This window comes from Telopea speciosissima, chromosome 2 (assembly GCF_018873765.1).
Source record: "Telopea speciosissima isolate NSW1024214 ecotype Mountain lineage chromosome 2, Tspe_v1, whole genome shotgun sequence".
Classification (NCBI taxonomy): Eukaryota; Viridiplantae; Streptophyta; class Magnoliopsida; order Proteales; family Proteaceae; genus Telopea; species Telopea speciosissima.
Window position 1 is genome coordinate 15,703,534 of NC_057917.1, and position 16,335 is coordinate 15,719,868.

At 39.8% G+C, this 16,335-nt stretch overlaps 1 protein-coding gene across 1 annotated transcript; it reads right to left on the reverse strand.

Moving 5' to 3' along the window:
- Positions 1–750: 750 nt before the first annotated feature.
- On the reverse strand, positions 751–3,153 carry LOC122650492. Its single transcript, XM_043843903.1, has 3 exons — positions 2,397–3,153; positions 1,678–2,216; positions 751–1,383 (listed from the first exon to the last, which is right to left on the reverse strand). Exons 1-3 carry the CDS (start codon positions 3,151–3,153, stop codon positions 751–753), a joined length of 1,929 nt encoding a protein of 642 aa, XP_043699838.1.
- Positions 3,154–16,335: the final 13,182 nt, after the last annotated feature.

Genomic DNA, 16,335 nt, shown 5'->3' on the forward strand with positions numbered 1-16,335 from the left:
GGATGCTGCCCTCTTCTCATCAATAGTGACATAAGCACTTTCAACAAGCTTCTTTAGTCTTTTATTGTAGCACCTATATGCCTTGCTCTGACTGGAGTAACCTAAGAAAATGCCTTCATCAGCTCAATCTTCAAATTTCCCCAAATTCTGATGTAGCCTCTTTATGTAGCATCGACTACCAAACACTCTTAAGTGCTTAACAATTGCTTTCCTCCCAAACCATAGCTCATAGGGTGTTTTGCTCTTATGGGGTCTGAGCATGCATCTGTTCTGTATGTAAATAGCTGTGTGGACTGCTTCCTTCCAAAATGTGGCAGAAACATTGCTCTCATTCATCATTGTGCGAGCCATCTCCTGTACTGCTCTATTTTTTCTTTCGACTACCCCATTCTGCTTAGGTGTCTTGGATGCTGAAAATTGTCTTCTGATGCCGTGCTCGTTGCAATAGTCTGTGAACTCATCTAGAGTGAATTCACCACCTTTGTCACATCTCAAGCACTTGATCCTTTTGCCAATCATGTTCTCAGCCTGATTTTTGAAGATCTGGAATTGATGTAGTGCCTCTGACTTATGTCTTATGAATAGTACCCATGTCCTTCTAGAATAATCATCAATCCAAAGCATGAAGTACCTATCACCGTTCAAGCTTTGTGTCCTCATGGGTCCACACAAGTCAGTGTGTACCAACTGCAGTGGCTCTGTACTATAGTGTTCCTTTACCTTGTGAGTTACTCTGGTCTGCTTGCCTTTCTAACATGAGCTACAAATAGACTCTACAGGTTTGTTGATTTTTGGCATGTCTCTTACTACATTCTTTGAACTGATCTTGACTAGGTTATCAAAGTTGATATGACCTAGCCTTTTGTGCCATAGCCAGTTTTCATCCTGTTGTCCAAATAAACAAGAACCTTCCATTTCATTAGTCAACATGTAAAGGTTTCCAGAAGTTCTCATACTTGCTGCTACAAGCTTGCCGTTGCTTGATTTCCTGATCTCGCATCCATGGGTATTGAAGATGACATCATGCCCTTTGTCACAAATCTGACTAATACTGAGCAAGCTATGTCTCAACCCTGTCATGTAAAGAACATCATGGGACTTTACTTTTCTTCCAAAACTTACTGTGCCTTTCCCAATTATTTTTCCTCCATCATTGTTGCCGAACCGGACGGAGCCTCCATCATACTGCTGGTACTTCTTGAATATTTCTTTATTACCTGTCATATGACGTGAGCAATCACTATCGAGAAGCCATGGCATTGGCTTGTTCTGAGCTTTGAGAGCTATCTTTACTACCATAGAACTGTTCTCCACAACATCATTCTTCTTCACCCAAATAGTTTTCACATTGGTTGTTTTGGGCTGAACAGGATTTTTTCTTTCCTGCATGTGGTTATTATGCAACATTTTTTTACAACATTTGGCAATATGTCTATACATGTTACATTTATAGCATCTTAACACACCATGCATCAAAGGAAAAAAATGATTCCTAGAGGAGTAGTTTCTAGGGGCACTGTTCATCCTACACTCAGAAAGTCTATAGCCATAAGTATTGTAATTCTAACAATAGCCATAAAAAGGAGTGTACCTGAGTGATGCAGCTGACTATGTAGATGGTGCATACCTCCAAGATTTTTGGTATGCCAATTTGCTTCTGTTTTGTCTGTGGGGTACTTTCTTCAACTGTATGGGATCTTCAATAGTGCCTTTGCCTTTCACCATCTGCTTTGATGACTCACCCTCATAACCTAGGCCAAACTTGATGTGTGCAGGTCTTTGACAGCTCAATATCTCATCAAGTTTGTCTGTTTGAGGATCACTGGATGAAGGAATGTTCTCAATAGATATGTCCACTTTGTTTCTAAGCATAACAACTTCTTCCTCGAGCTTGCAGCAATCACCAGACTTGAGGGAGAATTGAGTTTCAAGCTCATCAACAACCTTCTTGAACTCTTCAATTTGAACCTTCATCTCAAGTATTTTCTTCTCGGCTTCCTTGAGTTGCTTTGTAGTCTTCTTATGGCTTTTGCGTTCAGTCTTTAGCTCATCAAGTGCTGCAATAAGCTCTCCTTCTAAGTCTACCTCAGCCTCCTCCTCATCATTATCAGAACCAGTGGTGGGGTGCTCATCAGACTTCTCAGTAATATCACTTAGTACCATGAATAGTAACTCATCTGTAGTATCATCATCTGACTCATCTTCAGAACTGTCATCTGAAGTAATACTGTCGTGCTTAGAAATTAGTCCCTTACTCTTTGATTTTCCTTTCTTGAGGAATGGTTTTTTCTTTTTGAATTGCTTGGGTTCTTCATCAGCCTCTTTGTCCTTGTGTGGACACTTGGTAGCAAAGTGACCAACATCTCCACAATTGAAGCACTTGAATGGTAATTTACCTCTATACTTGCCTTTGCCTCGCTTCAATTTTCTGACAAAGTTAGTTTCACCAGCATCACTATCAGTATCAGTATCATCTTCATCAGACTTGGGCTCAATCTTCTTTTTCTTCTGAACCTTGAATGCAGCTATTTTGTCAGTAGCTTTGGGTCTGTCAATTCGCATCTCAAAAGCTGAAAGGGAGCCGTGCAGTTCATCCATGCTAAACGTATCAAGATCCTTTGCTTCTTCAATGGCAAACACCTTCAAATCTAACCGGGGTGGCAATGATCTCAACACTTTCTTTACGATCACAGGGTCTTTGATTTCTTCCCCAAGTCCTCTAATGGCATTGACTGCCTCATTAACCCTCAACATATAGGCCTCAATAGTTTCATCTTCAGCCATCTTTAGGCACTCGAACTTGGGTCTATGAGTTTGTAGCTTTTCTTCTTTGATTTTGGCATCGCCTTCATGAACACTACATAGCTTGTCCCAAATTTGTTTGGCAGTGGTACAGCCCATGACTTTCACAAGATCACTGTCAACCAGTCCACTCATCAATGCATTTTGAGCCTTACTGTCATTTTCATAGGCTTTCTTCTGAGCATTTTCTGTCAACGGACCTTCCACAAGCGTGTAACCAGTCTCAACTGACATCCAGACATCATAGCTGAGTGACCTCAGGTAGGTTTGCATCTGAAGCTTCCAGAATGCATAATTTGTTCCATCGAACAGTGGTGCTTTGTTGGATGAAGATCCTTCACGATTGGCCATTGGGTACTTAGGATACTTCCCATACGGTCAAGCGATAATAGGGAACCTCTGCTCTGATACCACTTGTTATACCCAATGGATCACTTAGAGGGGGGGTGAATCAGTGATGTCTAAAAACGTTCCCTCACGTGCCACTCTAGTCAACAAATACCTGAAAGCACAAACACAATCCACAAGGCACCCGAAGGCTACGTCCACGATGCAATAACCACTCGAGCACCGACTCGAAAAGTGGCCTATATGTATAAGCACGATACAGAATAATTTCACTAGCACCCACCAATGAGGAGCACCCACCCCTTACAAAACTTCAACACAGCAGCCACTATGTTTGGAGCTACAACCCCAAAGACACTAGTTACGCACCCACGTAACAGTGTTTATAGCCAATCACCAATAAACAAAGGTTTACAATGAAAACCCCCAATACATGATGTCTACCCAAGGCCTAAAGTAAACATACATGTAAGCATGTAAACATCGGAATTTAAATAGACAATGTGGCACCCTCTCTGATTTCTATGTCTTCTCACAATCACCACACACACCTTATCAGGCAAGGTGCAATAACTCCAGCTTCACCAATCAAAAACAAATAAGTATGGCAACACCTTACAGGATATGATAACCAAACCTCCAAGAGACACCAGTTCACAATCAGTAATAATATATCAAGTCATGGTAGCAACAGTACAGAACAGTGGCAGCAGCAACAATCATATAGCCCTCTTTATAATTACTCTCAATAAATCAAAGAGGAACACCATGAAACCATGGCAGCAATATAATCGAACAATCTGAGATTACTCTTCTCAACGAGCCAAGATTTTAGTAAAACAATAGCAGCACCATTGCACCGTTCGATCACAATAGCAGCAATTAAAATCAACCCACAAAAGAATGTAATGGCAGCAGCAACATTACCTTTTCTCAACGTGCACTTCTTGGATGACAGTAGCAATAATAGAAAATCCAAGGTTGCCTCCTCTGTACTCAGATTCTAAACTCCCCATGACCTGAAGCACTCATCACTATCTTCTCAAATATGGGCAGCAACAAGGCGCACTTGCTTTCAGAACAGCAACAAGGGCAGCACCTTCCTTCTATCAAAGATGGTCAAGTAAAGCCTCTTTAACTTCTGCAAACTGCACCTCCTTTCATTCAAATCTGGCCAGCAACAGTAGCTTGGAGATTATCAATATAGTCTGTAACACAGTAGCAACAGCTCTTTTCTTTCAAATCTGGACAACAACCACCATAACTTTCAGATCTTCTTTCAGTTCTTTCACTTCACATACTCCCAAACGGCTGCTCTATTTCTCACTCTTTTCTTCACAATTCTCATGCACACACAAAAAGAATAAAATCCTTTCTCTAACTCTATCGGATCTGTAATAGAGAATAAGAAGAGTCCAAAAATATATTATATCCAATCCATGAGGGAGAGTTTCTAATTTCGTGGAACTTCTTGCCCATCATGCCAGCTGTCCAACTTCCCATATAAGAATTCTAAAAACTGCCCGAGACTCGTCCTAGAATTGCATGTACAGTCCATGTCTGTTACCTTCTCCTTTTTATTAATTTTTAAACCAACTCAATATCCATCTACGCATAAGATGTATCTCCACCACTTGTTGAACTTATGTGCATGATGAATCCTTGAAGGGCATGTGGCAGCTTCCTTTTTTTATTTAATGATAATGCACTACTGTTTTCCATCACCTTATACACTACATCAGGGCACCATACGGCAGTAGCTATGTTTATATTCAACTAAAGTGCATGTGCTACTGACATCACCATTCCATTTGAGCTATCATTAATCCACAAAAACAGAATTGGTGTGGTTCAACTAAGCCATTTAGAAATTGAACCAAGGAGCTGAAATTGAACTAATACACTTGGTCCTCAATTTAACCAGACCATTTAATCTATCAATTAAAAATGACACTTGGCCATGTTGACACCAATTACAATACATGTGTTGCAAATATGTTGCTCAACACATAGATAACAGTTCTTATGTACGGTTCGCGAAGTCTTTTTTTTTTTTTTTTTGGAAAGTCAAATCACGGTGTAGGATTTTCTCTATGAGTCTAAACAAGGTTTGGACAAACCAGGTAAAATTCAAATAGAGTCGTCACTAGCTTAAGGTGTTATAAATGACTTCCAAATACACGTGACCTTCATGGCTCACTCAAAGATACCGGCCCAAACCAGCCTATTACTTTCCTTTCCTAGTACCTACCCACAGATTTAGATTCTATGCACCCTATTCAGAGTCTCTACCCGTATAGGTTTAGGTTTCCCTATTCATAAGGTTCGGGTCTTTAAATTTACAAGGTCTAAGGTCTTCATCCTCAAAGATAACTCTTCTCCTTTTATGTAAGAGAGGAGTCACAGCGGTTACCAATGCTTGCTAGTTCTTATTAGCTGGCCCAGTCGGGTATAAGTCCTAACCTCTTTCAATTTCATGGTATTAACTAGACTTAAGTGGTCCACACAATAGGGGTGTCCGATCTAGGGTATAGGCACATAATCATTACATATAAGTGTGGTCAAAAGTCTCCAAAACAAGCTCAAAATCTCAAAAGAAATCGGGTAGACTCATGAGCGGTGTCAGTACTCTGGGTCCATTCATGGCTCCTCCGCGAAAATAGGGAGAGCGGACTAATGGGCTGATGTAGAATGCAAATCCGTTCGTTCGTTCGATCTCAAAAGTCTCAATGGCCGAGAGGGTTTAAGTCAAACGGATCTACGGATGGACCTATGAGTGTGGATCCGTTCATTCATCTGTTTGCAGAATTTAATAAAACAGAGCCGCGAGTTTTAAAACTCACTTTTGGCTTCAAAGAAAGAGACATAACTGCAAGGAGGAAGAGCTCTACAGGGACTTCCATTCAAGCTCCCCTTGGGTGATTTTCTTGTAATCTCAAGCCTTAAGGTTCAACTCTCACTTGTTCATGATATGGCTTTCTTTCCATTTCTACTTTCTCTTTTCTTGGATTTGGGATGAATCATCTCAAGTCGTGATCAAGTCTTGATTTTGCTTGTAATCCCATAGCCATGTACACCAAATCCATGTCAAACCGATTGGGACTAGGGTTTTTGGGTGTAAATCAAGCCCTATTTGATCGATGGCACTAAGTTGTTGGATCCTTATTGGATTATTGCAGCTTTTATAAATTTTCAAGTCTTTACAGGCATTTTAGAGATTGTTGCTATGTTTGTCATGTCTAGTTGAATTTTGCTTGGATTATGCCTAGGTTTTGGTTGTGGTAAAATCCTCAATTCACAATATTATGAAAAAACTCTTCAAGTTCAAGATTAATTCTTTTGTATGTCATAAAATCTCATAGACAATTATCACATTGTCTTATCTTCAAGCATATTCTCCTATATACATGATTGTTGATAAAGTCCTTGGAATCTATCCTCTTTTCCTCAAATAAATAATTCTTGTCTTTTGTTGGGGTATTTTCATCCAACAACTTGCTCGTTTGCTATTGGTCGGGATGTAAAGTAACCAAAAGTGCATGTTGTTCATATTGGTATCATTATTCACATCCGTGCACTAGGGATCTCACATGAATTTTACATGTGTATTGACCTTACTCATTTCTCTTCACTCCAAACATCTCCCTATGGTTATCATGTTTCATTTTCCCTCATAAGCTTTTGTCGCAATACAGTTCTCATATCTTATAGACATTTCATTTCAATAATTTTATTTTTCAAACATAAAGCTTAAATTACTAGGATAACATAGGCCATAAGAGGGGCGAGGAAAACATCAAATGAAGGTAACAAACACCTAAAATAGGTTGGTTAAACAAAACAGGGCCAAAAATCCTTTCTGGCTAGGGCGGTTTTATGCCTGGTTTTACTCAAATATGAAACCGCAGGTAAATCCGCCTGAGATTGAAACCAGAATAAACAGCCTCGGCTAAGTGCGAATTTTCATGTGGTTTTTACCTAAGCTAAAACCGTATGTAAAATCATCGGGCCTTTTTTTTTAAATTTAAAGTCCATGATTTAAAGGCTCATTTCCCTCCTTTCAAAACACAACCCTAAAGCTCTGGAGAAACCCCAAAACATGATTTCAGGTTTGGAAACTTGGGGTTTTTGCTTCCTTTTTTGCTTAGTAGGCTATTTGTAACCTAATCTTAATAATTTTTTCACCATAAGAAACCTATATAAGGGCTTGAACACAATCTTGGCATTTAACTCAAGGATTTGGGTTAGATTTTGAAAAAACCCAAACCCTAATCGAATTTTCTCTTCCGTCTTGCCATGTATGAATCAATCTTACTAGATAGGGTTTAGTTTACATCATTTGAGTTGTCACAAGCCATATTTACTTATTTCTCATGTTTCCAACTTCCAACCACAAAATCTAGAAAATTTCTTTGAAGTTATAGCATGTTTCATGATCAAATGAGTCCATATTTTGCTTAAAGTCATTGTTTTGTATAAAGCATTACTTTCTAGGCATAATATGGCCATCGACCTCTATCATGTATGATTGCATTCATATAGTAGCCATGCATTCCCTTTTTTCCCAACTTCTTAGATCACAATTTGATAAAATCAGAATTTTTTAGCGTAAGAATCCTGCTGTAATTTAATTGCTTTGGGAAAAGAATCAAAGGCTACGTTTTAAACCTTATAGATTTACATTGATCATCTACTTAGGCCTTAGCATTCAAGGTATTAATTTTCTATCTATTTGGCTCTTGGCTGCAGGTTAAAACAATCAATGGCCCCAAGAACACGACATGCACAGGTTGAACAAGTTGCACCAACTGTCCTAGATCCACTATGGTCTCAAAAGATAGAGGACCAAGAGCTTTACCGAGACTACTTCCGCTTCAAAATATAGTGGAGGCGGGATGTAGTGTTGGATGATCTCAAAGCTTACAAGGTGGGGCAGAGATTGAAGAAGTAGGGCGGAATAACCTTCTCAACCTTCCTGAACTATAATACCCAAAACTCATCCGACATTTTTATGCAAATCTGGATACCGAGAACCCGGGCACACAAAATTATCAAGTTGTTTCATATATCAAGGGGGTCCCTATAGCCTTCACAGCAGCACAATTAACGGGGATTCTTAATGTGTTTATTGGGGAAGCAAAGACCTATTGTTCATCGGGAAGGAACCCATATACCTTCATCAAGCGGGAGGTATTGACATTCTGATGGCCATCAGGCGGCTGAACCCGCGAGTGGTGGATGGCTTCGATGAGGTCATGAAGCAACTCTCCAACAAAACTCGGTGCCTAGAGGATATCAAGAGAGGGGTAGATGACATCAACACCTTTCTTGGTCGCGGTGGTGGCGGTGGTGCAACGTCTAGCCCAGCTTTCTCTCAACAAATTGAAGTTATCTCGGATCAGTTCTTCTAGTTTTTGTCTTAGGATGAACAACTGGGAACTTTTAGAAATGGTGGACTTGTATATTTAATCTGAGATGAACAGAATCAAATATTTTGATTCAGAACAATGGGATCTTGCATTCTGAGTTGGGAATGGCACAGTTATGCCCCAAACAGAGAATCTGGAACAATAATCGTGTTTAGATTGGTATCTTTTGATTGAGCAGGATGGAGTCATATATTTTTGTTGGAATGGATGAAATCATGAATGTCGAAATAAGAAGGATATGATTGCCTTCCAGAAAGATTTGGAACAATTGGATAGTTGTAATTAATCTTATATGTATCTCTATGTATTTGTTTAATTCTCTCTTGTTTAAATCATTGTTGATAATTGTGGTTGGTTATGATTGATTCATTATTTTTTATGAATTATAACATATAATTTCCCATTTATGACCTACTTAAGACTCAACCAAGTAATTACATAGTTGTAACTTAACAGCCTATGGTTTAAGTCCTAAGTTCCATGTTACCTATTATCTTCTAAGTTCTTGTTTCACCACAATCAGTCTTCTCCTATATCTGCACACAATCATTTATGTTCTTCAAGATTTTTAGTTTAGAACCTAATTGTGGAGAGTAAATCAAGAGTCCGCAAGACTGTGGTCGGTGCAGAGCATCATTGCCCTGATACCACTCTGTCACACCCCCATCCCAGACAAGAAATATAATATAATATAAGAGGTGACTAGGACGACAGGTGTCATCCCATTTAGCTACCAGGATCACTGACACAATGTCCCAACGCACAGTCATAACCAATATTAAAGCCATATAATATCAGAATGCGGAAAGAGAATATTACATTCCAAAAGATCAATAGTTTTGCGGAAGCGTATAAAATCAAATAATTACAAGATATTCAAAAGCTAAATGATAATTAATATATTTCCCAAGACCATCTAATTACTATCAATAAGGGTATAACAATAAATGTTTATACATGGGCTTTAAGTCCTAAAATAATCAGAAAAGGGACCAAGTCCCAAGTATCCTCACGTCGTAGGCGCAATCATCACAAGGACACCCATCGCCATGTTCCTCAAACACAGTTTTCGGCTCTTCCGTACCTGTACCATGACCTAAAAAGTGTGTACACGAGGGGGTTAGCTCCACTGAGCCAGTGAGGGGATGAGGATGCACAAACACACAATTCACATAGTCCAATGATGCATGCACGTGTTAATTCCATTTTTTCACCTATCACATAACTAAGTCAGAGGTATATGCTACTGTAACAACTCGAGAAACACCGTGGGTCACTTAACTTATCGCCATAATGAACCTCAATTGTCACCAGGGAGCCTAAGTTGGACAATGCCACCAAAACATCCCAGTGGCAAACTCCGATAACCATTACTACCATGACTGGCCTCTCCCACCTCCACAGAATCCGAAGTTCTGGTTACCCAACACCTAAACCCCTATTAGTAAGGGTCGTAGCATAAGGGTGCAAAGTCCTAGCCGCAGATATACTACATGCAAGTCCTATCATCCCGAGAGGTAATCCAGGCGCATCAACTTTTCATCTGGTTTAGCACCCGGGTACCAGCACGGCACGGCGTATACAGTTCAATATGACATTCAATCAAAGTTATTATATATGTATTCTGGAGTTCTGACACCGGCATTCACCGACACCGTAACCCAATAAAGAATGGAAAGCAACCACAACATCATCACATCAATCATTTAATAAAGTATGCAAAATGTACAATCATGCTCAATAAAATATACTAATAGCATGGTACATATGAAATTAATAATAATAGCAAGCCCAAACAAACCAAACCCACTCATTACATGTTAGGCCCCGAAATTACAAGTTGTCGCCGCAATTAAGTAACACATCACAAGATGGGAGTTTTAAACCTAGACAAAGAGTAAGAATAGGGTTAAATAAGTAAAAGAAAGGATTCCTAAAAGGTCTCTCTTAATTCTTTTAAGTATAAGATTTCAGAGACAGGGTGATTTTATGGGTGGTCTCATGCCCAATTCCTGAAACCACAGGTAAATCCTGGAAAACCAAGGGCTCAGAACATTCTCAGTCAAGTGCGGTTGCACAAGTGGTTTGTCTCAGGAAGTGAAACCGCACATAAATCCTAACTTTTCAGGGGCCTTCTCAGGGAGGTAATTTCAGGGTGGTTTCTTGCAGGTCTTAAGCCACATGTAAAACCTCACACCTGTAGGTCCAAAATTCAAGGGACCTCCTTCCAAGGGTTCCATTTTCAAGTAGTTTAAAAGCATAGGAACACCAAGGAAGCTCCTTCCTATGCTCATTATGGTTCTAAGGCCTCATTAGGTCCATTCAATCCGAGGGATTCAAGAGGAAACCCAAGAAGAACCTAATCCAAGGCACAATAGGGTAGAAACCCTAGATTTCTCAAATGGAAAGAGAATGCTTAGGCTTAGAGCTTGTAATGGAGTGAAATAACTCCACCATAGCCTAGGTTTAGAGGTTCCATCGATTCCTTGGGTTCCAAGAGAACCCTAGGTCAAGTCTCTCCCATTTCCCCAAACCTTAAAACCCAAAATACAGAAAGAGGTGTAGGATTTAATGGCTTACCTACCCCAAGAATAGGAGAGCTCCACGTTTATGGCTCCAAGAAGTGGGGTCTCAACCTCCAACCAAGCTTCTCCACCTTCCTCCTCCTTTTCTCCTTCCTCTTTCATTCCACTTTCTCTCCTCCACGATATAGGTTAGATGGGAGAAGTAAAGAGAAATGAATGCTCTCTCCCCCTTTAGTCTTATTTATAGAAAATGGGCATTAGGTCCTTTAAGTTAAATGGGTTAAGAGCTAAATGGGTCAACCCATGGTTTTATTTGGGAATTAGGAATGGAATAACCCATCCTTGGGTTAAATAAAGTTAAATGGGCCATTAAGTTAAATGGGCCATATAAGTTAAATGGCCACTTGAGTCCAATGGGCCTCTTAAACTAAATGAGCCTGCCCACTGGTTATAATTAGGAAAGAGCCTAATTAAAAGATGGGTTCACATGATATGGCTTAAGCTCTTCACATGTTTCCTGAGATAAGTGGGACCCTCCAATAAAATATTTTCTACACAAATAAAATAGTCCGGGCGGTTCAAACCTTGACCCGTACTTCAAGGACATCGAAGGGAAGGGTAAATAAATACATTAAAGGCTAGAACTTACTTCTCTAATTGTCATGGTTTGTCATCCATGACCCCGAATAGTTTCCTCCACAGGCAAACCAGTACTGTGGTCAACAATTTTGTAGTTGGGTTTGACCACCAGCGAGAACAGCTTACCAACATACGTGATAGCGGTAACTACACAACACGGGAAGGAAATAATAATTAATTATACTCCTGGGGTGCGGGTATAACAGATGCACAAACACACAGATCACATAGTCCAATGATGCATGCATATGTTAAATAAAATTTTCACCTATCATCACAACTGAGTCAAAGGTATATGCTATTGTAACAACTCGGGTAACACTATGGGTCACTTCTATCATCACCACAATGAAACCTCAATTGTCACTTAGGGGCCTACGCCAGACAAAGCCACCAAAACTTTCCAGTGGCAGACCCCTTGATAACCATCACTACCATGACTGGCTCTCTCTCACACCTCAAAATCCGGGCTCTGGTTAGCCAATACCTAAATCCCTGTTGGCAAGGGTCGTAGCATAAGGGTGCAAAGTCCTAGCAGCAGATATACTACATGCAAGTCCTATCGTCCCGAGAGGTATTTCGAGCGCATCAACTTTTCATTTGGTTTAGCACCGGGTACCAGCACGGCACGGCGCATACAGTTCAATATAAAATTCAATCAAAGATATTATATATATAATCCGGGGCTCCAACACCGACATTCACCAACACCGTAACCCGATAAGAAATGGAAAGCAACCACAACATCATCATATCAATCATTTAATAAAGTATGCAAATATACAAACATGCTTAATAAATTATACTAATAGCATGATACATAATGCAAATATTAGTAATAAGCCCAAACAACCAAACCCACTCACAATATATGTTATGTCCCGATGTTATGAGTTGTCGCCGCGATTAAGTAACACGTCATAAAATGAAAATTTTAAACCTAAATAAAGAGGGAGAACATGGTTAAATAAGTAAAGGAAAAGATCCCCAAAAAGGTATCCCACAAACCTTTTAAGTATAAGGTTCCAGAGGCAGGGCGATTTTATGGGTGGTCTCATGCCCAATTCCTGAAACCACATGTAAATCCTAGATTACCAGGGGCTCAGGAAGGTCTCTTTAAGCCCGGTTTTAAGGGTGATTTTTCTCAGAATATGAAATCGTATGTAAAACCTCATACCTGTAGGTCTGAGATTCAAGGGATTTCTCACCAAGGGTTCCATTTTCAAAGGGTTTGAAGGCAAGGGAACACCAAGGAAACTTCCTCCTTGGCCCATTAGGGTCCTAAGACCTCATTAGGTCCGTATATCCCAAAAGATTCAAGAGAGAAAAGCAAAGAGAACCTAATTTAGGGCATAATAGGATAGAAACCCTAGGTCTTCCAAATGGAATGAAGTTGTGAGCCTTAGGGCTAATAATGGAGTGAAAGAACTCCACAATAGTCTAGCATAAAGGTTCCAATCAATCCTTGGGTTCCAAGTGGAACCTTAGGCCAAGTCTTTCCCATTTTTCAAACCCCAAAACCCACAAAAATAGAAGAAGTGAAGAAGGTTTTAATGGCTTACCTACCCCAAGGTAGAGGAGCTCCACGTTGAGGGCTCCACAAGGTGAGGTTCCAAGCCTCCAGCCAAGCTTTTCCATTCTCCTTCCTCCTTTTATCCTTCCTTCTTTTCCTCTCCTTTCTTCTTTCTTTCTCTTCTTTCCCTTCTTCCCACGTTTTTGGTTGGAGGAGAAGTAATGAGAAATGAATGCTTCTCCCCCCTTTTGTCCTATTTATAGTAAGTGACTCGGGTCCTTTAAGTCAAATGGGTCATGAGAGCTAAATGGGTCGACCCACTAGTTTTAAATAGAAAAGAACTCAATATAGGATGGGTCCATTTGGTTGGGCAAGAAATAGAATAAAACCCATTCTTGGGTCAAATAAACTTAAATGGGCCACCCAGGTTAAATGGATCACCAAGGTTGGATGGGTCATTAAGCCAAATGGGTTATTTAAGCCAAATGGGTTATTTTAAGTTAAATGGGTCAACCCATTAGTTCTAAATAGGAAATAAGATTATTAAATAATGGAGTCCACATGATATGGGGACATAAGTCCATCACATGCTTCCCAAGGCAAGTGGGACCCACAAACAAAATATCTCCTACTCAATTAAAATAACCCGGGAGGTCCAAACCTTGACCCGCACTTCGAGGACATTAAGGAAAAAAGATAAATAAATAAGACAAAGGGGTTACATCTTATATCACAACTACCATGGTGCGTCACCCATGACCCCGAATAATTTCCTCCACAGGCAAACCCGTACTGTGGTCAATAATTTTGTAGCTAGGTTTGACCACCAGTGAGAACAGCTCACCAGCATATATGGCAGTGGTAACCACATGTCACAGGAAGAAATTAATAATTAATTATACTCCCGGGGTGCGGGTATAACATCGTGCTTGGTTCTTCCGCCTCTCTCAGTACCTCCTCAGTTTGGGTTTTGCTGCAAGCAAGACGGATCCCTCTTTGTTTATTCTCCAGGTAGGTCCTCATGTTCTGTATGTCTTAATATATGTGGATGACATCTTGGTCACCAGTAGCAATCCTAAGGCAGGTTACCAAGCTTTTTTGTCAACTTGCAGATGAGATTTCTATCAAGGATTTGGGTAACCTACACTTTTTTCTTGGGATTGAGGTTGTTCGACAGTCGACTGGTCTACTATTATCTCAAACACGGTACATCAAGGATTTACTCAACAAGGCTAGTATGACTGATTGCAAGCCAGTCTAGACTGCCATGGCCACTTCCACATCTGACTTTGATTCAGGGGGTGAACCACATTCAGATCCAACCCAGTACCGCTCCATTGTTGGGGCTCTCCAATATGTCAATTTGACTATAAGGTTTGCCAATTTATGCAATCACCTACAGCAAATCACTGGGTCATGGTCAAATGTATACTTTGGTCTCTTCAAGCCACAATTGATCATGGTTTACACATTGGTCGATCCACTTCTCGCTCCCTTTAGGTTTTCTCTGATGTTGATTGGGCTGGAAGTGGTCATGATTGGCATTCTATAGGGGGCTATGCAAATTTCTTAGACCCCAACCTTATCTCTTGGTCATCCCGCAAGTAAAAGACCGTCGCACGATCCTCCACTGAGTTTGAGTATAAGGCCCTTGCTGATGCATCGACAGAACTTATATGGTTGGAATCGTTATTTCAAGAGCTTGGTCATTCACTACGTGGTCCTCCTATCTTGTGATGTGACAATATTGGGGCTCTCTATCTCTCCACCAATCTTGTTTTCCATGCCCGCACTAAGCATGTGGAAATTGATTTCCACTTTGTTCGTGAACATGTGGCCAGCTCCGTTCAATTTATCTCTACACAAAATCAACTTGCGGAAATTTTCACCAAGCTGTTGGGTACTTCCCACTTCAAGTTTCTACGAGACAAGCTGAAGATTCGGTGTCCCGATTCTCCATCTTGAGGGGGTGTATCAACACACGTGCTCTCTCCACATCAGGAAACTGTATATCATAACATATATTGGATATCCTTTGTAAGGAAACCATATCACATGTGATATCGGTTCACATGGAATCCATATCTCATGAGATATTGGTCCTCCACTCAATCTTCTCTTTCCTTGTAGCTAAGATAGACTAGGATCCTCCCTTGTATCTTATATATTTCACTCTCATTGAAGAGATCAATTCAAGGGAAAATCTTTCAATAACACATCACCCCTCCCCCACTCTAAGAAAAAGAGAGAGATTTGAGCAGGAACATGTTGCTTCACACCTCTTTGTCTTCATAGCTTAAACTTAATAACCTTGTCTATCTTCCCTTTCGTCTTTCTTGAATTTCTTATTCAATCTTCAATTAGTTTCAAAGTGATCATCTCCAAGTCTCTGTAACCATAAAATTAATTAAAGATTTCTATATTAGCCATCATAACATTCGAGAGTAGCTTTGGTAAAAGACTAGAAGGATCACTGTTCCTTTTGTGGCGTGCAGTCAAAATGCATGTTAGCCTATTGAATCAGGTTTTCATCAAATTTGATGAAGAGGACTGTGCAAATCATGGTTTTAGTTATTGGTATTGATATCGGTACGTATTGGTCTCAGCTGATATCGATACCGATACGTATCAGTTGAATTGATCTATATCGGTCCAATTCAAGATCAAAAAGTTACTTCTTTCATAAAAAAAAACCCACTTTTTGGTTATATCGCCCAATCGGTATCAATGACTTATCAGTATCAGTCTCCGGCAATACCAATTACTGTCGATACAACGCCGATACTTAGAATAGTTGTGATTCTATGCTGTTTCATTTAGTGATTGATTTCAAGATATAAACTATTTTCTTTTTTACTGAATGACAAAGACTAGTCATTCTTACTTTACAGGTGAACAGAGATTAATAGATAACACTGAATTATTCTAACAATATCCAAAAGGTAACAAATTATTTGACGCCTTAAGAGGTGTCAATTAGAAAATCCCATATCTAAAATTTCGAGTTTAAGTATTTTTGTAGATAATAAAAATAGACGATTGATTATCCAAAAATTACCTCTTAAGTTAATCTTGAGAA